At 39.4% G+C, this 26,176-nt stretch overlaps 2 protein-coding genes across 3 annotated transcripts in view; both read right to left on the bottom strand.

Annotated features, from left to right (window-relative positions):
- Positions 1-1,958, bottom strand: part of LOC107002391 (protein translocase subunit SECA1, chloroplastic) — a 16,597-nt gene extending 14,639 nt beyond the window's left edge. The window contains exon 1 of the mRNA XM_015200403.2: positions 1,466-1,958. Within this exon, the coding sequence (XP_015055889.1) occupies positions 1,466-1,879 (414 nt within the window). The 5' untranslated portion in view covers positions 1,880-1,958. The remainder of the gene's footprint in view (positions 1-1,465) is intronic.
- Positions 1,959-2,681: 723 nt separating this feature from the next.
- On the bottom strand, positions 2,682-9,661 carry LOC107005902 (protein transport protein SEC23). 2 transcript variants are annotated; one of them, XM_015204552.2, is made up of 6 exons: positions 9,478-9,661; positions 8,575-9,162; positions 6,398-8,218; positions 5,259-5,375; positions 5,109-5,180; positions 2,682-3,264 (listed from the first exon to the last, which is right to left on the bottom strand). In XM_015204552.2, the coding sequence occupies exons 2-6, from the start codon at positions 9,052-9,054 to the stop codon at positions 3,127-3,129; spliced, it is 2,628 nt and encodes an 875-aa protein (XP_015060038.1). In that variant the 5' UTR covers positions 9,055-9,162; positions 9,478-9,661; the 3' UTR covers positions 2,682-3,126. The 2 variants fall into 2 exon arrangements, with proteins under 2 accessions (XP_015060038.1, XP_027769990.1); XM_027914189.1 differs by lacking the exon at positions 9,478-9,661 and having other exon boundaries at positions 8,575-9,185.
- Positions 9,662-26,176: the final 16,515 nt, after the last annotated feature.

The following is a 26,176-nucleotide window of genomic DNA, read 5'->3' as shown; positions in this document are numbered from 1 at the left end:
CCTCCCCCCCCCCCCCAAGGATAGACACTGAGCCTTCCATCTTGATAATTTTTTTTCTGCTTTTTCCAGAATTCCATCCCATATCCCCAAACTTTATATTTGCTCCCTAGTGGCCTTCCCAAGTATGTTGTCAGCAATTCTTTTCTTCTTCTTCTTTTTATTTTTTTTATTTTTTACATTTTGAGTCTAGCTGACCAAGTTAATTGTCCTTCATCTAAATGCAAAATATAAAAGAGGAGGGGGACATTGACCTAACCTCCAACAGATCAACTATTTACAACCTATCCAAAAAGATATGAGGATAAGCATGCCTAACACAAGACAATCTCAGGAAAAGAGGTGTAATCCTCATCAACAGATGTGTCATGTGCAAGCAGACAAATGAGAGTGTTAGTCGCCTTTTTTTGCACTGCCCTGCATCAGCTAGTCTATGGCATTTTTTCTACTCGATGTTTGGCCTACAATGGGTAATGTCGTACACCATGAAGGATGACTATGCTAGTTGGGTACTGTGGAGAGTTGACAAATCCATCAGAAAGATCTGGAGCATGATCCCAGCAGCAATTTTATGGAGCCTATGTAAGGAGAGAAACAACAGATGTTCTAATGGAATATCAACCTCTTTTACACTCTCAAAGCCAAATGTCAAGTTACTTTATTTATGTGGCATTTATCGCCACTCCAAACAAGGTTGATAACTTTTTGGATTTCGTTAGTTCCCCATCTCTAGTACAGTAGAGTAGTAGGGTTCCATTTGACTGTTTCACAAGTTTTTGCCAAGCTAACTCCATTTATCTGTTTGGAGCAGCTTTCTTGCACATTATCCTTTGTAGCTTTGCATCTTCTTCTAAATCATTTAATTATTTTATCCAATTTTGTAATTATGAGGATATATAATGAGCAAAGTTCCACCATAGCAAACTAGAAGAGAAACAAATCAACTTACACTAAAATTGGATTTTTTGTATCTCCTCCTAACAATAGGAAGTTGCATTTTGTCAGGTTGAAACATTCCCTTCATCTCTTTAGGAAGATGTTGCAAAGAGTAAAAGAAGGTACTATTTCCACTTGTTGATGCCAATTTTGCCTACTTGATTAGCTTCTCTAAAGCAGTATATGATATCCACTTCCAAAATGCAGAAATTCTTTTCTGGGCGACTAAAATAACATAAACTGAGACATATGGATCAAAGATAACATTTTTACGAAGCATGGTGTTTATACACCTAAACGATGAACACCCTGGCATCACACCAACTTTAGATAAGATGAGCAAAATGAAAGTACAAAACACAACTGGAGTTGGTTCAATAGCTCATCGGTGGGGAATCTTACTAGCTAAGTTAGTTGACTACGTGAACTTTCACCTTGTTAGTGAGGTTCGATTCCCCACCTTGTAATCTCCTCCCTCATTTCCCCTTCCCCTACCCCTATTTAAAATATTATTTAAAAAAAAAAAACTCACCGGTAAAAGGGAGTCCAAGGAATCTCCACGGCGAGCCCGCTCTTGCAGAGCAGCTGTCTTCTCCCTTAATTGAGAGTCAGATAAAGAAGACATCATTGATTCCATTCCATTGATAAGTGTGACTGTTGCGGCATACATCTGCCTAGTAGACTCGCCAGAATCTGAAGACTTAAAAATACCTCCCAATAACCCTCCCAAAGATGCCTCTGGAGTCATCATTCTCCTCCTCCGGTTATTTTTCAGCTCAAAACCAAGCAACCTCAAGGACTCCTCTCCTCCTCGCAGCCAGCTGCGAGTGCCAATTAAACCTCGAACCTTGTCATCGGCAGTGCTACGACGGTTAGCTAAGGAGGAGGGCCGCTTCACAGCGGTGGCCGACCAGTCAACGGACGGCGGTGAAAACACCAGCTCCATTTTGTCCAGTTGGAAATTGAAGTTATAGATACAAAAGAGAAGAGAATAGAGCAGGGGTTGAGAATTTATACGAGGAGATAACCGATAAGGCATCAATGGTGTACTTATACTATAGTGTTAACTGCTAACAAACAAACAAAAAAGTGTTTAATTTAATAAGAAGATTTAATATCCACAAATAAAACTAGATCTTGGCTCAAATATTTGTGGAAATTATATCAATTAAGTATTTTTTTTAATCAAATTAGTCCACTATTTCAGTTTGAAACATAGGATTTAGAATCTTCATGTTTAAATATAACTATAACTTTCAAATATTCTTTTATAACTTTAAATTTTATTGCTGCTATATATAAATCCATCTTATAAAAAATGAGTGTTAAAAGAATACAAGATATCAAGTCATAATTTAAAATTAAAGTTTCTTTTGAACATTCAATTTTTTTTTTTTCATAAACATGAAAACTCCACAACTTATCCAAAGCAAAATTTAGCAAATTTTTTTATAAACAAATATTTGTGATTATAAAGTTTATAAAAATTCACTGATCGTCAATAATATAGTCACTAGAATATAATCCTTTCACGTGTCACAATTTTCACACCAAAGATGAACCTTTCTTTGAAAAGGTTACGAATTTTCATGCTGAGGATGAAATTATGAACTCATGGATCAAATTATACACTCAAATCATGATTTCGATCTCAAATCATATTATTTGGAGAACTTAAAATCGCATGTCTACATATTGATGATTTCATATAGCATTTACCAACGCAAGCTTAAACAGAAGCAGAGAAGTACCTTAGAAGCTCATTGTGTACTAAAGAAATTCTACATTTATGTCTACAGAGAATTAACCAATTCACAACATCAACTATGTACCAACTGCTAACCAACTTGCAAACTTGTTCTATGTCATTACAGATCACTCAAAAAATGTATAATCCCTTTGGCTTCTCTTAACTGGAAAAAAAAATTAACACAAGGTTGGAGGGGTAGGTAGAAAAGCAAATTTTTATTTCAAAAGAATACAGTCACTTAGACTTCATACAGAAAGGGATCACAATGGAAGAGTTCCATTTCCTGGCATGATAACCAGGGATGTGCAGAAAGTTGAGAGATAAGAGGCTCTGTCACCACGACTCAACTATGTGTTTATGCAATTGGACCTGATGGTACTTCCAAATGCAACTCTCAGGACTTGATCCTTGAAGATTTGCCACTAAACGTTCACTTACGGTCTTTAACTTGGTTCAGGTGGCAAAACTTTCAAACTCCGCATCCATTCACAGAAACTGGGATCGTCAAAGTAAAGGAAGCTGCTTTTCAACTTCGTTCTCTGTTCTGCAGTCAAAGTACGAAGCTGTGGGAATCTTGCTTCCTGCACAATCATTTGAGCATAAAGTTACAATTTTGAATGCCTTTTAATGTATTAGAACTGAAATTCGTAAGAAAGCAAAACTGAGCAATATTAATAAGCAAGAAGCAGATAAGATCTCTAAGTTGCAAATTTGTCTGAATGATTAATTCTGCTTTCCCCAATTAAAACCATCTGATATATAACCCACTATGTCATTGCAGTCAGAACAGAGAGGAAAAATATTTATTTCAACAACAAAAACATGTAGTGTGGATCCAAAAGATTAATAGGACAGGGGACAAGGTGCAGAGTGGGATGGCAAGCAAAGCAGTAAATAATGAAAGGAGGATTTGAGACAGCATCAGCCATGGCTGGTTAAGAGGTTCATGACAGGGAACACATTTTGTTGGGCTCTTCAGTGTTCAGAGCACAAGAATAGCATGGAAATGCCAAACAAATAGTAAAAGAAGGGTAGGTGTTGGTCAATGAGTTCGATAAGGAATTATTATGGAAGCCCTACAGATGAAATTAACCAACTTGGATTATCAACACTTCTAACAAGCAGCCAACGACCAAAGGTAGATAAAGAAATAATGAGAGCAACTCACCAAAACAGAAAAGAAAATATCAAGAAATCTACTAAGATTTCTTTAACATATTAAATTCTAGAAGTATGTGATTTTCTCTGCAAATCCTTCATAGTGTCAAGGTATTGTTATACGAGGCCACAAACAAGATATAGTAGGGACAAACATTTAAGAGAAACTACCGTTGGCCCAACATCAGATAAAATACCCCCTCCCCTCCAACCCCCCCAAAAAAAAGGAAAACCAGTCCATCTCTGCATTTACAAAGAGTAGGGGGCTTTCATCACATCACCAACCCACTGTCAAAATATCTATACATGAAATTCATTTTCTGTTTTAATGAGCTTTCTTCAACCAGAATTTGATAGTTATTACAGCCTTGTGGCCATTTCTCAAAGCTGCTACATGGCATGGCTCATTATAGTTGCTGTGCTGGTTCCTTTCACCACAAATTATAGTGTTCCATAGCAATATTAATACATCTGTAGTTATGATTAATTTCGGGAATTCTTCTTCTACTTCATATATTTCCGATCCGGACGAGTCCTTTTTTTTATAACCGAGAAATCCGTCTGTGACCCGCCCTTTGGACCAATCACAGCCTTCTAAACTTGGTGGATCATGGGCGCGCCCCTCTAGCCTTCTCCACTTAAATACCAGGCTTCGCTTTGCGTGGTGTGGAGCTTGAACCTGCGACTTAAGCCACAAATCCTCCACCTTTTGCCATAAATCCAGATGAGTCCTTTTTAGTAAGATTTCTATTCAAACAGTCTTCTACATGTTGAAATTTGCACAACAATGTCCCTACAATTGCAGTGATATCCCCCATCTTCCACATAGCTTTCTGGTTCCTTCTAATGGTAACTCCAATATATTGTATGCCCAGGTTCTGTTATCTACCTAGATCTGCTGACATAACTACTTCTATAAAAATACCAGACAACATTTTCTCCATAGCTCTAAGCTGGAAAGATTTTTCTCCTTCTACAAACTATGCTTTCCTCTTCATCGTAATTCGAGTAGCAACTCTTATTTGTGCTTGTTCGTTGGCTTGATTTAATTTCTCAACATCACAACATAAGGTTTAAGTTACTTCGTAAATCAAATTCCTAAACCCGAGTTAGAGAGAATCTCAGATTATACTGCTCCGGAAAGACCAGTCCTTTCAAATCATAGCTCAATAACTCATTGCCGCTAAACAGTCCGTTAAACAGAAATGACAAAAATTAATAGTACCTGAAAGTGGCTAATGACAGGCGTAAGTTGAAATCCATTTACCTGTTCATAAGGAGGGTCCTTGTGTGCCGGTATCAGCCGGGAAACAAAATATCGAGCCTGAGAACTTCCTTCCTGTGACACACCAATATTTAAATCTCAATTGTTCCGTCATATGAGAATGCACGGTCTTAGATTCGGAAACAAGTATACCTTGAATGCAAGAATCCGAGGAGCTGGAAACCGCATTTCCGTGAGCTCTTCAGCTAAAGTTCTGCAAGCTGCCAATGCTGCTGCACCTTTTCCCTCCTGAGCGTCAAGTTCCGCGCCCTGAACATATCCGGTGAAATGAAAAATAAATGGAATGAAAAGAATAAAATTCTCATGTTCAAAACTGTCACATGACTCCTCAAATAAGTCAGTCTGACAAGTGACATATGACTGCAATAATTTGAAATAGGAAAAACTGACAAAACAGAAATATCTACACTGCTCTTCATTCGAAGTAGCATCCAGTATGAATCTAGAGCAGTTGAACAAGATAAAATCGACTAGGTTGCAAACCATCAACCTTGTACATCAGGCGTGCTCAGAGAGGATATCTCTAGTGACATCAGTCATCAAATACATAGAAAATGGGAAGGAAGCACACACATGAAGATATACACATAAAAGTCAATATTCAGGTGCATTCGGCGTCTACTTGGAAGTTGATCTCAACCAAAGATTTCAGAAAGCAGGTTCTAAATTCAAGATCAACGTGGACGTGTTTATTATTTGGATGCACTAAGAAAAATCAAGATTCTTTGCAAGATATTAGTCAAAACTCAAGCCACTCTTTGCTTATCCTCCTTGTAAACCCTAACAATCATTAATAATGATTAATTCAAAGAAAAACAGAGAATATATATGCACCTACGAGGATTAATATAGCCTCCTCCCTTCTTAATTAAACTTAAATACTATGTATTACAACTCCCGAGGCATGACAATCCTGAAGGTTCTTTAGATTCATTGCATCCAGTCCAATCCATAGTTTACAGCTTATTCCTTTTTACTTCCTAAAAGTGAACCTGTGATATACAGCTCAAATCAGAGTGCTCTGCACCATCTGTTATATTAAATCCAGCACCTTCATAGCGAGACATCAATAGAGAGCTGTCGGCTATCGCTTAACAAAAAAAAAGCCTCGTGATAACAATAAATAGCACATTATAGTGGCTCTCAGCCAAGCATGAGTTTCATGAGCTAACGAAGGATAAATGACAAGCAAAGAGAAACTATAGGATTTACTACTATTGCTAAATACAAGCTCTTTGATGGCACTCTAAAGAAAGAGGAAAGTTGCTTACCAACCAAATGAAGACATCAGTGCCATGATCAAGAACAACCGCTGCATCAGATTGCATAGCAAGGTTATAAGCAGGTAGTTCCTCAAAAGTGCCACCTTGTCTATGCATCAGACAGCGAGGAGCCACCATTCGGAGGGACAAATCAAATGCTGCATTCAAAAACAAGTTCCGCAACACAGATCTCTCGTCTTCATGACCAAGAATGCTTCCTAGAAGTGGCCCCCTTCTAAGATGGAATAAGACTTCGGGCAACAACAAGAGCTCCCTCGGGAACTGATAGAGCTTTGATTTGGGCATTTGAGAACCAAACTTGCTTGTTATATCTTTGATTCTTTCATCAATCGTGGCTCGCATATCAAGTGCATCATTGGCATTCTTGGCTCTCAAAAGTGTCCTTTTGGCAATGAGAACAGCAGCCACTTCATCTTGAACACTTTGAAGATATGATGAAACACTGTCCACAGTAGGCAACCGAACAGAGATGACTCTGGTGATATCCGATTGGTAGACATCAGAAAACTTAAATGCAAACTGGAAATACACAAAATCACGCTTAATGTCTCTCTTGGTTTCCATTGATAATGCAAAACTTTGTGTTTCTTCGATGCTTAGCATTTGAATGACAAGAGCATCATCATTTTTAAACACTTCGTTGCTGTCCACATGCGCCTCTTCACCAGGCCCTATAACTTGACTAACAAAAATATCCTCAGAACAGCGGACCTCAAGTAAACCATGTGAACCTGCAGCCCTCCCAGATGCTCTCTGCAAGTTTACACCAAAAGCCTCTCCAAAATCATCGTGGAGAATAAGTACACCCCCCGAGGCTTTAGCAAGAGGTTGCAGGACAGGCACTCTTACTGGACATGTGCCTGCACATAATATGTCAATAACTGTGTTTTTCCTGAATGCCTCACGACCTAGGGTTTCCATCCACTTCAATGCAATTTTCTCCATATGAGCATAGTTTGGATGTGAGAAAGAATGAGGAACCGATCCAGGGCCACATGTATTTGGTCCACCAGCACAAACAATAATTCTGCTGTTCCCACCAGGCCTTTTAACAACACCCTGTGACATTTCCGCCGATGGACCTTGAATAATTGCCGAAGCAACTTCAACTGCTGTACCCAGGCAACGATCTCTAGAAGCTTCTGGAATATCCAGTTTGTATGGCCTCAATGATGAGAATATTGAGTGTGCAACAGGAAGAGATGCGTGCATAGGAGACAAGTATATCCCGGTCCCATAAATCAATGCCTTCAAAGACTCTTGGTCTGGTGATTTGTTACCAGGTAATACATCAGCGGATGCAATCGATTCTTCAGAAAAATCATATACAGAGACCGTGCTGCCATATGTGACAATCCCCAGTCTTGTTGTTGGAGGCAAAGAATCCACAAATGCATGCAATGAGCTCTGAAAATGCTGGAGATGAGGTTCATCTAAGCACTCGTCTATTACAAGAACAACTGGTGCCGACACTCTGGAATCGGACACTGGAAAGAAACCAGGCCTCTTGTTCCCTGTTTGGACATAATCAACTGAAGGTAATGATAGTTCTGGCACATTGCGCAGTTCTTCCTTGTTGGAAGCTATATAGTCCCCTTCACTTCCATTGAGGTTACGACATATCACACACTGCCACTGACCTGAGCCAGGTAAAATGTTGCAATAAAGATTTGCGTATGCGCCACAATTATGGCAACGATGGGGATCGCGTTGTATCATTTGCGGACCAGGTGACATCTCCCTTCCGGAGGAAACTAATGCACCAAATCCTAGACTTGGAATATTTGCAAGTTTTTTCTGCTTCAACACCTTCAGAAGAAAAGTCAATCATCATAAGTAAGAATAAATGGCTAAAGTGAACAGCAACATCCAGTGAGAGTTAACATTAAAGTAATAGTTGATATTAGAATTAAAAGATCAAATTGAAAAAATGACCTGCAATTTGATGTTTCAGAGAAGAAGAATAAGATCCTCATTGCAACTATTCTAAGGTACAGGGAGAAAATATTAAAATTCACAATCAAGATCTTTCAGGAGAGAAAGAACATCATAAATATGAGATCCGACTCTCTTAAAGTACGACTCTTAGAGAATGAGTTACTATCAGGTTTATAAGGATAACAATACAATAGAAACAAGTTTAAATAAGAACTTAAAAGGGTTACCTTGTGAGCCGAGAATAGAACATTTGGAGATTCTGCAGTAGGTGTCCAATCTTCAGTAACATCAGAAATTTGGTGATGCAGCTCAACAGACCCATTTGAAAACTGGGGAGGTGATGATGTGGGCAGAGATGAAGCAGAGGAATACGCAATAGGCTGAGGGGTGGCTGGAGAAGTTCTGAATGGCACAGCAGCTGGTTGTAGCGGCGACGAAAACACAGGAGGACCAGGTGGGGTGCTTAGATGAGGAGCAGGGCTTCCAGTTCTAACTCCATTAGCAGGTGATGGTAAATTGGGAGTCTTGATAGACGGCGAAGGAATCTGGTTTGGTTGAACAATTGGTGGAGGAAATATAGGACCTGCTGAGGATGATGGGAAAGGAGGAGGACTAAATACAGTGTCAGGTCTAGGTGACTGAGTCCCTTGCTGAGGGGTTGGAATAGTAACAGAGTATCCAACTGATGATTCAGGTCGCTTCGCCATCAAAATGACATTAAAAGGAGCTTAAACAAGATAAAAATCAACCCAAGAATCTAGAGGATTAAAAGGAACCAACCCTCCGTAGCCACATCCAAGATCTCCCCGGAGGTTCTAGGTCAAGAAAATTTAGCAAAACAACTATCAGTCAAAACCTACAAAAAGAAACACTAACAGAGGAGGATAAAATTAAAACCCCACATCTTAAAACCACAGAAGACATATATAAAATGCATTAAATTCAAGAAAAGAAAATGAAAATCGCCAAACAGCAAAGATGCCAATTTTACCAGAATTTCTCACACCCAAGTCGGGATTTACCCAGATAAGTCCTTTCCCAGGATGTCAAATCTAGTAAAGCAATAAAATGACACAACTCGTACAGAGGACAATCCCCAAATTACATTTTCAGTAGAGAAATTCACATACCTGATGATGAATTGATACAGAGATTTTGGTCCCAGTAAAGCGAAGATCAAGCTGAAAGTGATTTATTTCAAAATTCCCCAAAGACGGGGAAAGTAACCGGTAGCCGCTCTCTCTCTCCCTCTCTCTCTCTCTCTCTCTCTCTGTGAGCGAGGTGTTTTCACATAAGAGGAGTAACAGATGGCGCGTCACCTAGTGCGCGTGGGGATATTTAATTAGAAATATTAAGCAATTTTTAATGTTTATGTCCTAGGTGGCAGTGAGGCTTGTAGTGATTGGCTGGTGGTACGAAGGCATACATGGCCGCTTTCACACGTGGCTCGCTGCTTCAATGGCACACCGAAGAAAGAAACTTTACTTATATTAGTCCATGGATCTGATGTCTCGAAATATCTAAAGTTTTTCCGAAAAATTTTATGAGAACCTTTCATAAAGAGTTTGAGAATTATCATGTATATTCATATTATTTTTCAACGTATATTTTTGCATATACAAGTTATTTTTTAGAAATTACATAAATTTGTCGATTTTTCGTGTTTATCGGCCCATGGAATTGGCACATCAGAGCATCCAATTTTTTCTGAAATAACTTACGACGATTTTTGTAATGAGTTCGGGAGTCATTTTGTATACTCACACCATTTTAACACATATTTTCACATTTACACGTCAATTTTTAGAAATTATGCAAATTCTTTAAATTTTCGTGTGTATTGACCATGGATCGGTGCCTCAAAGCACCAAAAATATTTTTGCAAATACTTTATAAGGATCTCTGTAATGAGTTTTTGGAAGCATCACGTATTTTCTAATGCATATTTTCACATTTACAAACTATTTTTAAGGAATTACATGAATTCCTTAACTTTTATGTGTACTACTCCATGGATCTGGCGCCTCGAAACACCAAAAAGATTTCTTTAAAAACTTTATGAGGATCTCCGTAATGAATTCGGGAACTATCATGTATACTCACTGTTACGACCCGATTTCGAAAACTAAAAGGTTTCGAAGTCGATTTCGCAACTTTGACAATGTTGTTAAAGTTTTTTAAAAAATAAGTAATTTTAGAGTCGCCACTTATTTTATTTTTTAAGAAAACATAAGAAAACGATTTAAAAGGAAATTTTTTAAAAGAAAACATTTAAATAAATCAGAGTCGGGTAAGAGTCAAATAATTTTCTAAGGAAGGGTTTAGGCATCTTAAAAAATCCGCTAACGCACGGTTGACCGACGGATTTTAAAGTTGGCTAATTTTTAATAAAAGGCTCAAGGTTACTTGTTAAAAATCTTGCTTTTTAAAATAACTAAAGTCGTTTGACACTTATACACTCATCTTATCCCATGTATGAAATAAGTCAAATGCTAAGGTGTCAAAATACTAATTTTAACTTGACATTTTATCCGAGGTCAAGTTTTAGAGTTGAAGAATCAACACAATAACTTAAGCATGGATTTGAAAGCTAAATACTGACTATGAAAGAATATAAATAATTCTCAAGTTAATCTTGAAGCTTAGAGTGTCTAACTTAAACGAGTTTGAAAATTTGGATACTTTAAGTAAACAACTAACAAAATAAAAGAGTTATTTAAGAACTCTCTGGTATTCATCTAAGTTAGATAAAACAAATGTTAGAAGTTAGAAGAAAATATCACAAAATCACAATATATAATGGAAACAAAGTGTGAACGGAACTTGGACATTAAGACCATTTGCTGCCGATGCTGCCCGGATTTGGACTTTTTAAGTCCAAATATTCCCTATTCTAGTCTCCTTAAGGAACTGTTGCTACTGCTGGTTTATCGGGGTCTCATCCCAATTTTTTGCTCCTCGTTTTTTTGCCTTTTAGAGGCTGCTACTACTACTATATTTAGCAAACTTTATGGTAAAAAAAAAAAGAACTTGAATTTCAGCCCTTTTAGGCTGCTCTTGCTGCTGGTTTAGTTGGGTCTTAACCCATAATACTAGCTCCGTTTTCTTGACTCAGACGAGGTTGATTCAAGAGGGGACAATGCAAGAGAGGGGAGTCCCAAAGGACTCGATAGAAGAATGTCGTGCAGAAAAGAAAAAGAAAAGAGATTAATATTTGATCAACCTACGAAGATATTAAAGAAAAATGCTTTGAGAAAGCTCAAAATAATTAAACCAAAATAAGAAATAAATAAAATAAAATTTAAAAAAACACAGAATCTACAATTCAACAATTAGAGGGAAAGAAATCAAGCAACAATTTTTTTTTAGCAATGGACAAAGTCTCATATAACAAAATAAACCAGTGAACACTATCATACACATAACAAACAAAACTTTCACTTAATCATGGTTTGGAAACACATTGATGTTTAGACATTAAGGTAAACCTTACAAGAATCAGTCATGAAAACAAAGGAAAGGTAGTGAAATTTTAAACAAGAAATAACAAATCTTCACTCTAAAAAAAAAACTCTTCGTCTAATCTAAATAATCCAAAGAACTCAAAAGAAAAGCTTAAATTCTAATAAACACTTCTGTGAACTTTAAAGAGCCTGGAAACAACAACATTGCAACACACTTTTCGACTCTAAACTATTATTCGAAATCAGACATCAAACTAAGACACACATGGACTAAGATGGCAAGGGAATACAACTAAAGCAAACTTGATAGAAAACATATGCATAATGAAAGAAAAGGGAGCATAGCATGAAAATCACATAAGATTAATTGACAGGTATTAACATAAATATGCTAAGGGTAGTGGAAATAACAGATCATAGCAAAGACTTCAAAGAATTTCAGGCTAACATGCTTGGTTTCGTTAAACTGACACGAGTTTATAAAAAAAAACGAAGAACAAACTCTACCATTTCCGAAAAATAAGCAAACCAATAAACAATCAGGATTAGTAAAGCATCGCAAGACACATGAGCTCTCAAATAGAACATCCAAACTAATAATTGGCTAATAGTAAGAAATCCAAAACCAAGCCAATGTACGCAATTTAGAATCCTTGGCCCAAAGGAGCGACATGAGGATCTAAGGGATTTAGGAGCAACCAAAGAGAAGTCGAGTTAGAATTCAACTTCATCAAGAGCTCGACTAAACCTAAGATCAACTCATGATTTTCGACCAAATAAAATCCTTCACATAAGAAGCGAGCAAGATACACACATTGTGAAAAGGGGACTGGATGTAAAAATAACAAGGGTTCACTTTAGGGAGCACGTGTAAAAGTAGAATTGAGATTGAGTGCACTCAAAACGAATCTACATACGACATATTGTTGTTCAATCCCTTGGACTACAAACAAACTGAATAGAGTATCAACGATGTCATAATAAACTAAAGAAACAAGTTCATAATACAGACAACAACTAAACTCGGACAAGTCACAGCAATATTTTAATCATATATGACGTAACAAAATTGATAAAAACAAGAAACAAAACAATCTCGAATGATAAATATGAGACCTTAGACTTTATAAACTTATAAATAATCACCTATTTCACAGAGACCAAAATGATAGAAACTAAACCAAGTGTTAACATTTTTATTCGCTTCATGGAGCAAGATATAGATTAACTACTCAGTCGAGCTAGCAAGGGTAATGCCTTTTTCTGTGTTTTAGGTTGTTTTCAATAACTAGATGTGATATAGAATCAACCAAACCTAATGTGCTATGAAATCAAAATAGGATTTCTCATTTTTACTAAAGAACACTGCTAACTTTCTCTAGAAGTTAGGATTGGAAAGTCAAACAACACACAATGAATAAAAGAACACTGCTAAAATACTTGTAAAATTTAAGAAATTTATCAAAAAGGGACTCATCAGCATAGAGAAATTAGGAAACATAACTAGCCTTAATTCGGCTCCAACACATAATATAACAACATAAACTAAAATTAAACTAAATGGAAAAGGAAAAGAAAGAGTTATCTGGTTTTGGGCAGCGATTGGAACAACGAGTTGAGAAGATGACTCCACTTCTCAACTTGAAAAGCCACACAACCTTTTAAAATTTTGATCTTTGGAACCAAGAATTTCCAAAACTTAATGGGTACTCTTTGGTCTCCGAAAATCCTCCCTCTGAACAGTGAACAACAAGGGCATTTATAGGACAACTTATAGGTCGAAAATAGAGGGGGAAACGATGTGGGACAAGCTGAGATTTCAAATTTTCTGGAGAACTGGCCATGATAGCCAACCGGCTGCATAGCCAAGGTATTGAAGGACGTCAATGAAATTTTTTTGCATTTTTAACATCAGATTTCGAATGACCCAAAAAATGGTTTGCTATAACTAACGAAAATCGTCTAAATGGGGGGTATGCACGCTTCGGGGCTCGTTTGACCTTGAAAATGGGTCAGACTGGCCGTGAGGTCCAACTGGATGCATAGCCAAGGTCTTAACAGACGTCCACAAATTTTTTTGCATTCTTGATATCGGAATCCGGATCACCCAAAAAATGGTTTGTTATAGCACACAAAAATCGTCTAAATTGTGGGTATGCGCGCTTCAGAGCTCGCTTGACCTTGAAATTGGGTAGGAATGGCCGTGAGGACCAACCGAATGCATAGCCAAGGTCTAGACAGACGACCTAAAATAATTTGGAATTTTTGACGTCGGAATCCGGATCACCCAAAAAATGGTTTGCTATAGCACACGAAAATCATATAAATGGGGGGTATGCGCGCTTCCGGGCTCGTTTGACCTTTAAAATGGGTCGGACTGGTCGTGATAGCCAATCGGCTGCATAGCCAAGGTCCTGACGGACCTCCACAAAAAAATTTGGCATTTTTGACGTCGGAATCCGGATCACCCAAAAAATGGTTTGCTATAGCACACGAAAATCATCTAAAAGGGGGTATGCGCGCTTCGGGGCTCGTTTGACCTTGAAAATGGGTCAGACTTCCCGTGATAGCAAACCGGCTGCATAGCCAAGGTCTTATAGGACGTCCACAAAAAAGTTAGGCATTTTTGACGTTGGAATTCGAATCACCCAAAAAATGGTTCTCTATATCACACGAAAATCGTCGAAATAGGGGGTATGCGCGCTTTGTGGCTCGTTTGACCTTGAAAATAGGTCGGATTGGCCGTGAGGGACAACCGGATGCTTATAAAAGGTTTTGACGGACGTCCACAAAAAGTTTTGGCATATTTGACGTCGGAATTCCGATCACCCAAAAAATGGTATGCGACAGCACACGAAAATCGTCTAAATGGGGGTATGCGCACTTCGGAGCTCGTTTGACCTTGAAATTGGGTCAAAATGGCCATGAGGACAAACCGGATGCATAGTCAAGGTCTAGATGGACGTCCACAAAAAATTTTGGAATTTTTTACGTCGGAATCCAGATCACCCAAAAAATAATTTGCTATAGTACACGAAAATCCTTGAAATGTGGAGTATGCGTGCTTCGAGGCTCATTTGACCTTTAAATTGGGTCGGACTTTCCGTGAGAGCCAACCGTCTGCATATCCAAGGTATTGACAGACGTCGATAAAAATTTTTGGAATTTTTGACGTCGAAATCCGGATCACCCAAAAAATGGTTTGCTATAGCACACGAAAATCATCGAAATTGGGGGTATGCGTGCTTCAGGGCGCGTTTGACTTCATTATGGGTCATACTAGCCGTGAGCGCCAACCGGCTTCATAGCCAAGGTCTTGACTGTCGTCCAGAAAAATTTTTGGCATTTTTGACGTCGGAATCCGGCTGACCCAAAAAATGGTCTGCTATACCACACGAAAATCGTCGAAATAGGGGGTATACGCGCTTCAGGACTTCTTTAACCTTGAAAATGGGTCAGATTGGCCGTGAGGGAAAAGCGGATGCGTAGACAAGGTCTTGATGGACGTCTACAAAAACTTTTGGCATTTTTGACGTCGGAATCCAGATGACCCAAAAAATAGTTTGCTATAGCACACGTATATCGTCTAAATGGGGGGTATGCGCGCTTCGGAGCTTGTTTGACCTTTAAATTGGGTTGGACTATTCGTGAGGGACAACCAGCTGCATAGCCAATGTCTAGATGGAAGTCCACAAAAAAATTTGGAATTTTTGACGTTGGAATTCGAATCACCCAAAAATGGTTTGCTATAGCACACGAAAATTGTCTAAATGGAGGGTATGCGCGCTTCGGGGATCGTTTGACCTTGAAGATGGGTCGGACTGGCCGTGATGGACAACCGGCTGCATAGCTAAGGTCCTGACGGACCTTCACAAAAGATTTTTGCATTTTTGGCGTCGAAATACAGATCACGCGAAAAATGGTTTGCTATAGCACACGAAAATTATCAAAAAAGGGAGGTATGCGCGTTCCGGGGCTCGTTTGACCTTTAAAATGGGTCGTACAGGACGTAAGGACCAACTGTATGCATAGCTAAGTCTTGACGGACATCCACAAAAAATTTTGGCATTTTTAACATCGGAATTCGGATCACCCAAATAAATGATTTTCTATAACACACGAAAATCGTGTAAATGGGGGGTATGCGCGCTTCAGGGCTCATTTGACCTTGAAAATGGGTTGGACTGACCGTGAGGACCAACTTGCTGCATAGCTAAGGTCTTGACAGACGTCAATAAAAAATTTTTGCATTTTTGACAGCGGAGCCCGGATCACCCAAAAAATGGTTTGCTATATAGCACACGAAAATCGTTTAAATAGGGGTATGCACTCTTCGGGGCTTGTTTGACCTTGAAAATGGGTCGGACGCGCCGTGAGGGCCAACCGGATGCATAGCCAAGGTCTTGATGGATGTCCATACAAATATTTTTCATTTTTGACGTCGGAATCCGGATCACCCAAAAAATGGTTCTCTATAGCACACGAAAATCGTCGAAATGGGGGTATGCATGCTTTAGGGCTCGTTTGACCTTGAAAATGGGTCGGATTAGCCGTGAGGGCCAACCGGATGCGTAGACAAGGTCTTGATGGATGTCCACAAAAAATTTTGGCATTTTTGATGTCTGAATCTGGTACACCCAAAACATGATTTGTTATAGCACACGAAAATCATCGAAATGGGAGGTATGCGCGCTTCAGGGCTCGTTTGGCATTGAAAATGGGTCGGATAGGCCGTGATGGCCAACTGACTGCATAGCAAAGGTCTTGACAGGCGTCCACAAAAATTTTTGCATTTTTGACGTTGAAATCCAGATCATCCAAAAAATGGTTTGCTATAGCACATGAAAATCGTCAAAATGGGGGATATGCGTGCTTCGGGGCTCGTTTGACCTTGAAAATGGGCCGGACTGCCCGTGAGGGGACAATCGGATGCATAGCCAAGGTCTTAAAGGATGTCCACAAAAAATTTTGACATTTTTTACATCGGAATCCGAATCACCTAAAAAATGGTTTTCTATAGCACACAAAAATCGTCGAAATGGGGCATATGCGCGCTTTAGGGCTCGTTTGACCATGAAATTAGGTTGGATTGGCCGTGAGGGCCAACCGGATGCGTAGACAAAGTCTTGACAGACATCCACAAAAAAATTTGGAATTTTTAACGTCGAAATCCAGATCACCCAAAAAATGATTTGCTATAGCACATGAAAATCATCTAAATGTAGGGTATGCGCACTTGGGGGCTCATTTGACCTTGAAAATAGGTCGGATTGGCCATGAAGGACGTCAATGAAAATTTTTGGCATTTTTAACATCAGATTCCTAATGACCCAAAAAATGGTTTGCTATAGCACACGAAAATCATCTAAATGGGGGTATGCGCGCTTCGAGGCTCGTTTGACCTTGAAAATGGGTCAGACTGGCCGTGAGGTCCAACTAGATGCATAGTCAATGTCTTAACGGACGTCCACAAAAAATTTTTGCATTTTTGACATCGGAATCTGGATAACCCAAAAAATGGTTTGCTATAGCACACAAAAATCGTTTAAATGGGGGTTATGCGCGCTTCGGAGCTCGTTTAGCCTTGAAATTGGGTCGGACTGCCGTGATGGCCAACTGGCTGCATAGCCAAGGTCTTAACGGATGTCTAAAAAAATTTTAAAATTTTTGACGTTGAAATCTGGATCACCAAAAAATGATTTGCTATAGCACACGAAAATCATCGAAATATGGGGGTATGCGCGCTTCGGGGCTCGTTTGACCTTGAAAATGGCTCGGACTGTCCGTGAGGGACAATTGGATGCATAACCAAGGTCTTGACGGATCTCCACAAAACTTTTTGCATTTTTGACGTCGGAATCTGACTTACCCAAAAAATATTTTGCTATAGTACATGAAAATCGTCTAAATGGGGGGTATGCGAACTTCGGGGCTCGTTTGACTTTGAAAATGGGTCGGACTGTCCGTGATGGCCAAACAGGCTGCATAACCAAGGTCTAGACGGATGTCAACAAAAAAATTTGGAATTTTTAATGTTGGAATCTGGATCACCCAAAAAATGATTTGCTATAGCATACGAAGATCGTTTAAATGGGCGGTATGCGAGCTTCGGGGCTCGTTTGACCTTGAAAATGGGTCAGACTGGCCGTGATGGCCAACCGGATGCATATCCAAGGTCCTGATGGACCTCTACAAAAGATTTTGGCATTTTTGACGTCGGAATCCAGATCACCCAAAAAATAGTTTGCTATAGCACACTAAAATCGTCGAGCATCTAAGGTCTTGACGGACGTCAATAAAAAATTTTGCATTTTTGACGTCGGAATGCGGATCACCCAAAAAATGGTTTGCTATAGCACATGAAGATCGTCTAAATGGGGGTATGCAATTTTCGGGGCTTGTTTGACCTTGAAAATGGATCGTAAGGGCCGTGAGGGTCAACCGGAAGCATAGCCAAGGTCTTAATGGATGTCCATAAAATATTTTGCATTTTTGACGTTGGAATCCGGATCACCCAAAAAATTATTTTCTATAGCACACGAAAATCGTTGACATTGGGGGTATGCGCGCTTCGGGGCTCGTTTGACCTTGAAAATGGGCCGTATTTCCCGTTATAGCAAACCGGATGCATAGCAAGGTCTTAAAGGACATCCACAAAAAGTTAGGAATTTTTGACATTGGAATCCGGATCACCCAAAAATGGTTCTTTATAGAACACGAAAATCGTCGAAATGGGGGGTATGTGCGCTTTAGGGCTCATTTGACCTTGAAATTGGATCGGAATGGCCGTGAGGGCCAATCGAATGCATAGACAAGGTCTAGCCAGACGTCCACAAAAAATTTTGGAATTTTTGACGTCGAAATCCGGATCACCCAAAAAATGATTTTCTATAGCACACGAAAACTATACAAATGGGGGGTATGCGCGCTTCGGGGCTCATTTGACCTTGAAAATGGGTCGGACTGGCCGTGATGGACAACCGACTGCATAGCCAAGGTCTTGACTTACCTCTACAAAAAAATGGAATTTTTGACGTCGGAATCCGTATCATCTAAAAAAATGATTTGCTATAGTACTCAAAAATTATCGAAATGGGAGGTATGCGTGCTTCAGGGCTCGTTTCACCTTGAAAATAGGTCGTACTGGCCGTGAGGGCCAACCGGCTGCATACCTAAGGTCTTGACGGATGTTAATAAAAGATTTTGGCATTTTTTACAACGGATTCCGGATCACCCAAAAAATGGTTTGCTATAGCACACGAAAATCGTCTAAATGGGGGGGGTATGCACTCTCCGAGGCTCGTTTGACCTTGAAAATGGGTGGGACGGTCCATGAGGGCCAATCGGATGCATGGACAAGGTCTTAATGGATGTCCACAAAAAGTTATTGTAACTTTAACATCGGAATTCGGATCACCCAAAAAATGGTTTGCTATAGCACACAAAAATCGTCTAAATGGGGGGTATGCGCGCTTCGAAGCTCGTTTAGCCTTGAAATTGGATCGGACAGACCGTGAGGTCCAACTGGATGCATAGCCAAGGTCTAGACGGACGTCCACAAAAAAATTTTGAATTTTTGACGTCGGAATCCGGATCACCCAAAAAATGGTTTGCTATAGCACACGAAAATCATCTAAATCGTGGGGGGGCGTATGCACGCTCCGGGGCTCGTTTGACCTTTAAAATGGGTCGGACTGGCCGTGATGGCGAATCGGCTTCATAGCCAAGGTCCTGACGGACCTCCACAAAAAAATTTGCATTTTTGACGTCGGGATCCGGATCACCCAAAAAATGGTTTTCTATAGCACAAGAAAATCGTTGAAATGGGAGGTATGCGCGCTTCAGGGCTCGTTTGAACTTGAAAATGGGTCAGACTAGCCGTGATGGCCAACCAGCATAGCCAAGGTCTTGACGGATGTCTAAAAAATTTTTGGCATTTTTGACGTTTGAATCCGGATCACCCAAAAAATGGTTTGATATAGCACACAAAAATCATCGAAATAGGGGGTATGCGCGCTTCGGGGATTGTTTGACCTTGAAAATGGGTCGGACTGTCCATGAGAGACAATCAGATTCATAACCAAGGAATTGAGGGACCTCCACAAAAAATTTTGCATTTTTGACGTTGGAATCGGGATCAACCAAAAAATAGTTTGCTATAGCACACAAAAATCGTCTATATGGGGGTATGCGCACTTTGGGGCTCGTTTGACCTTGAAAATGGGTCGGACTAGCCGTGATGGCAAACAGGCTGCATAGCCAAGGTCTAGACAGACGTCAACAAAAAAAATTTGAATTTTTTATGTTGGAATCCGGATCACCCAAAAAATGGTTTGCTATAGCACACGAAAAATGTCTAAATGGGCGGTATGCGCGCTTCGGGGTTTGTTTGACCTTGAAAATGGGTCGGACTGGCCGTGATAGCCAACTGGATGCATAGCCAAGGTCCTGACGGACCTCCACAAAAGATTTTGGTTTTTTTTACGTCGGAATCCAGATCACCCAAAAAATGGTTTGCTATGGCACACGAAAATTATCGAATTAGGGAGGTATGTGCTCTTCGGGGCTCGTTTGACCTTTAAAATGGGTCGTACTGGATGTAAGGGCCAACCGTATGCATAGAAAAGTCGTGAAGGACATCCACAAAAAATTTTGGCATTTTTGACGTCGAAATCCACATCACCCAAATAAATGATTTCCTATAGCACAATAAAATCTTCTAAATGGGGGGTATGCGCGCTTCAGGGCTCGTTTCACCTTGAAAATAGGTCGGACTGGCCGTGAGGGACAATCGGCTGCATACCTAAGGTCTTGACGGACGTTAATAAAAGATTTTGGCATTTTTGACAACGGATTCCGGATCACCCAAAAAATGGTTTGCTATAGCACACGAAAATCGTCTAAATGGGGGGTATGCACTCTCCGAGGCTCGTTTGACCTTGAAAATGGGTGGGACGGGCCATGAGGGCCAACCGGATGCCTAGACAAGGTCTTAATGGATGTCCATAAAAAGTTATTGTAATTTTGACATCGGAATTTGGATCACCCAAAAAATGGTGTGCTATAGCACACGAAAATCGTCGAAATGGGGGGGATGCTCGCTTCGGGGCTCGTTTGACCTTGAAAATGGGTGGGACGGGCCATGAGGGCCAACCGGATGCCTAGACAAGGTCTTAATGGATGTCCATAAAAAGTTATTGTAATTTTGACATCGGAATTTGGATCACCCAAAAAATGGTGTGCTATAGCACACGAAAATCGTCGAAATGGGGGGGATGCTCGCTTCGGGGCTCGTTTGACCTTGAAAATGGGTGGGACGGGCCATGAGGGCCAACCGGATGCCTAGACAAGGTCTTAATGGATGTCCATAAAAAGTTATTGTAATTTTGACATCGGAATTTGGATCACCCAAAAAATGGTGTGCTATAGCACACGAAAATCGTCGAAATGGGGGGGATGCTCGCTTCGGGGCTCGTTTGACCTTGAAAATGGGTGGGACGGGCCATGAGGGCCAACCGGATGCCTAGACAAGGTCTTAATGGATGTCCATAAAAAGTTATTGTAATTTTGACATCGGAATTTGGATCACCCAAAAAATGGTGTGCTATAGCACACGAAAATCGTCGAAATGGGGGGGATGCTCGCTTCGGGGCTCGTTTGACCTTGAAAATGGGTGGGACGGGCCATGAGGGCCAACCGGATGCCTAGACAAGGTCTTAATGGATGTCCATAAAAAGTTATTGTAATTTTGACATCGGAATTTGGATCACCCAAAAAATGGTGTGCTATAGCACACGAAAATCGTCGAAATGGGGGGGATGCTCGCTTCGGGGCTCGTTTGACCTTGAAAATGGGTGGGACGGGCCATGAGGGCCAACCGGATGCCTAGACAAGGTCTTAATGGATGTCCATAAAAAGTTATTGTAATTTTGACATCGGAATTTGGATCACCCAAAAAATGGTGTGCTATAGCACACGAAAATCGTCGAAATGGGGGGGATGCTCGCTTCGGGGCTCGTTTGACCTTGAAAATGGGTGGGACGGGCCATGAGGGCCAACCGGATGCCTAGACAAGGTCTTAATGGATGTCCATAAAAAGTTATTGTAATTTTGACATCGGAATTTGGATCACCCAAAAAATGGTGTGCTATAGCACACGAAAATCGTCGAAATGGGGGGGATGCTCGCTTCGGGGCTCGTTTGACCTTGAAAATGGGTGGGACGGGCCATGAGGGCCAACCGGATGCCTAGACAAGGTCTTAATGGATGTCCATAAAAAGTTATTGTAATTTTGACATCGGAATTTGGATCACCCAAAAAATGGTGTGCTATAGCACACGAAAATCGTCGAAATGGGGGGGATGCTCGCTTCGGGGCTCGTTTGACCTTGAAAATGGGTGGGACGGGCCATGAGGGCCAACCGGATGCCTAGACAAGGTCTTAATGGATGTCCATAAAAAGTTATTGTAATTTTGACATCGGAATTTGGATCACCCAAAAAATGGTGTGCTATAGCACACGAAAATCGTCGAAATGGGGGGGATGCTCGCTTCGGGGCTCGTTTGACCTTGAAAATGGGTGGGACGGGCCATGAGGGCCAACCGGATGCCTAGACAAGGTCTTAATGGATGTCCATAAAAAGTTATTGTAATTTTGACATCGGAATTTGGATCACCCAAAAAATGGTGTGCTATAGCACACGAAAATCGTCGAAATGGGGGGGATGCTCGCTTCGGGGCTCGTTTGACCTTGAAAATGGGTGGGACGGGCCATGAGGGCCAACCGGATGCATAGACAAGGTCTTGACGGACGTTAATAAAAGATTTTGGCATTTTTGACAACGGATTCCGGATCACCCAAAAAATGGTTTGCTATAGCACACGAAAATCGTCTAAATGGGGGGTATGCACTCTCCGAGGCTCGTTTGACCTTGAAAATGGGTGGTACGGTCCATGAGGGCCAACCGGATGCATAGACAAGGTCTTAATGGATGTCCATAAAAAGTTATTGTAATTTTGACATCGGAATTTGGATCACCCAAAAAATAGTTTGCTATAGCACACGAAAATCATCAAAATGGGGGGTATGCGCGCTTCGGGGCTCGTTTGACCTTGAAAATGGGCCGGACTTCCCGTGATAGCAAATCGGTTACATAGCCAAGGTATTAAAGGACGTCGACAAAAAAGTTTTGCATTTTTGACGTCGAAATCCGGATCACCCAAAAAATGATTTTCTATAGCACACGAAAATCGTCGAAATGGGGGGTAAGCGCGCTTTAGGGCTCATTTGACCTTCAAAATAGGCCGTGAGGCGCCGTTCCCCGAGAACCACCCCCCTCCCTCCCCCTCGGTCCTCTAGGCGTCGTGCCCCGAGGACCTCCCCCCTCCCCTTTTGTTCATTATTTGAGTTCATGTGAGCTTCCATTGAGGAAGAAGAGACGAATTGGGGTCAAAACGGGTTAAAATATTTGGGTCAAAAACATATGGGGCTTTTTTGGGTGGTATATGAGTTTTTTAATCAGTTAAATTAATTATTAGGGTAATCAATAAAATAGTGACACGTCATTAATGAATTTGGGCTGTTAAATATAAGGGTAAAATAGAGTCAAAAAATTGACATTTTAGGTCCGAAAGGTAGACGAAGGGTAATTTTATACCAATTTACATAGTTAAGGAGTACTTTAGGCCATTTTTTCTGTTTTTAAAATCATTAATTATCAGATACATAATTTTAGGGATTTGTATCAATTACCGTTTCAAGTTTACATTACAAGCAATAATTTCCAATAACATTAACCCCTCCCCCCGCCGGCTATTCAATTCATCACGCCACTATCCCCACATTGTTCATTTTCCTCATCTATGTCAAAAATTCTCAGTCACGTTTTTTTATATCTCTCAAAGATAATTAGGGTCATTTCTCATATTATTTTTGACGAAGAAATAGAAAGAGTCCTTGACTCATTGAAGCAAATTCTACGAATGAAAGTACATGCTCCAACAATCAACATATTGACTCAAATCCCCGCGCAACAAATAATGAAATTCTGACAAAGGTTAATGCTTCTCCGTCAAAGATTAGTCAAGCAAAGAAAACGGTTAGTCATGCAAATCAAAAGGAAAAAGAGAGGAAGGTGAAAATTGTAGAAGCAACTCATTCTAATTCTAGTTCGGATTCAAATTTTGTAAGTGAGATTGAAAAAATGTTGAAATTGGTTAGTCTTCAAAACCATCAATAAGAATAATAATAAGGAAGGAGGACTCATAAATCCCAATTTCAAAAAAATAAAATAAAAAATGATTAGGGTAAGTATTATGTTTAATTTATTTTTGAGTTATTCAATTTAGTGTTTTTTTTTTGGTTAAAATATTGTATTATGATCATTATTGTTACGAAACTTATATTAATGTGAAACCACGAAATTTGAATAATATTTGTATGAACCTGACATTAATATATGACTATTAATATTCTATACATTTATACTCAAATCATTCATATATTCAGCAAATTTTGCACGAAATCATTCTTTAGATAGTATATAAAATAACCAAAAAAAAAACGTACCAACAAAATCATAGAATGACTACAAGGAAAAAGGTCTTTAGCGAAGGGAAAGTTGGTCGTTAAAAGCAAAAATCCGATCGTCTAAATCTCAATGACGACCAGATGTCATTTGGTCGTTGAAAGTACTTTCAACGACAACATACATTCCAATCGTTATACATCCTTTTTAGCAATCGAACTTGCCCTTAGTCCAACTTCTTCTAACAATCATTATTCCTTTCATTAATTGTAGGTTAGTTTCAATACAAATACTATTAACGATCAAATTTGTCGTTGCTAATTGACCGTATTATAAAATAAAGAGAGTTATAAAAGAATTTCAAAGACCCTATTTTCATTTTCTATTATACGAAAAATTATACTAATGAATAAATTAATTATGTAATTTATGGAAACACTTGCAATATATGAAACAATTTAATTCATCGTATAGAACTTCATTGTTAATACAAAAAATTAAATAAAGAAAGATATACCATATTCAAGAGGCTCAACTCCTAACAAGAAAAAAGTTGCAACATATAGAAATAACAAAATATTGTCTTTAGACCACCCTTAACCAAAGTAAAAGCCCTCTTCATCTTCAACTTGCTCCGTACTTTCTTGAACGATATATTCAAATGCTTAAACTTTAAACAAAAGAAGTTTATGTCAATTAGTAACAAGGAATAAACACTCGAAGTTGAAAACTATAATGTGCATACCTATATGCTAAGAAAATACATTTTGAAGTTCATATTATTGTATAACTGTAACACAATGTAGGATCAAATGGACAACATAGAAGGATGTTATCTAAATAAGAAAAGAAAAATATTGTAACCGAAAAAAAAAATACCAGTCTTGGCTTCCAAAGCATTGTATTGACTGGATCCAAGTAACCAATCCACAATAATTTGTGCATCATAAACTTGAGATATGACATTGACTGGTTCAAGACAAGAGCAGTAGAAAATAATTCAGCTTTAGAGCAATTTCCATATGCGCCTGAGTTTGAGGCACACCAAGCACTGAAAAGATGGGCAAAAGACACTACTTTGTATTATGCTGTAAATAGTGATAACAGGACAAAAGATTCTCATCAAGAGCTTAGTGTGTAATAATCTTGAAAGGATTTAACAATCATAAAATGCATGAAAGTGATGAGGACTTTATCAGCTTTTAGAATTAAGCTCCTTTGGTATGTTATTTATGCATTTAGCTTCCTCAGTTTTCAAAGATTCCAAAGTACCACATTCACTGCCACCATAGCCTTCACAACCACTGGTTTTAACCTAGTTCCTCCACAACAACCACAATAGAAAAGGGATCAAAAGGGATGAAGGACATAGCAACACAGCTACAACACTTTCATTACATCGAAATCTAACACTAGAAGGAAATCAACAGTTTATTAGATAGAATATTTAAAAATGAACAGCAAAAAACTAAGAAAATAAATCGGACAGACAAACATTAAACTCGTAAAATGAACTTACTCAACAGAAACTATAGATTATGAGGAAAATTATACGTTTCCTGCAACGATCAACCAAAGAACACATAGGTAAACCCCATCACAACATTATGTTCATCTTAACTATAAGAAGCTACTGCTAATTTTACATATTTTAACCCCTCATAACTGATATGCTTTCTCAATAAAGAAGCTATTCCACAAAAAGAAAAAGATACTTACTAATGTTGCTATTCATCTTATATATGGTTGTTCATGGAAGAGCATCAACAACAAAAAATAAAAAACTCAATTTACACCCTAAGTAGTGTTTCTATCTTCAATTGTGAGCAAGAAACATAC

Source organism: Solanum pennellii, chromosome 1 (genome assembly GCF_001406875.1).
Source record: "Solanum pennellii chromosome 1, SPENNV200".
NCBI classification, from domain to species: domain Eukaryota; kingdom Viridiplantae; phylum Streptophyta; class Magnoliopsida; order Solanales; family Solanaceae; genus Solanum; species Solanum pennellii.
Note: the sequence above shows the minus strand (reverse complement) of the source record. Positions and strands in the feature narration are given on the sequence as shown.

Bases quoted from the DNA above. Each gene is read 5' to 3' on its own strand.
- LOC107005902 (XM_015204552.2), bottom strand. From the start codon at position 9,054: ATGGCGAAGCGACCTGAATCATCAGTTGGATACTCTGTTACTATTCCA. The intron at 5,181-5,258 runs GTATACTTGTTT...GGTGTGTCACAG, and splicing joins CTCGGATTCTTGCATTCAAG to GAAGGAAGTTCTCAGGCTCG. The intron at 3,265-5,108 runs GTAAATGGATTT...ATGATTGTGCAG, and splicing joins AGGACCCTCCTTATGAACAG to GAAGCAAGATTCCCACAGCT.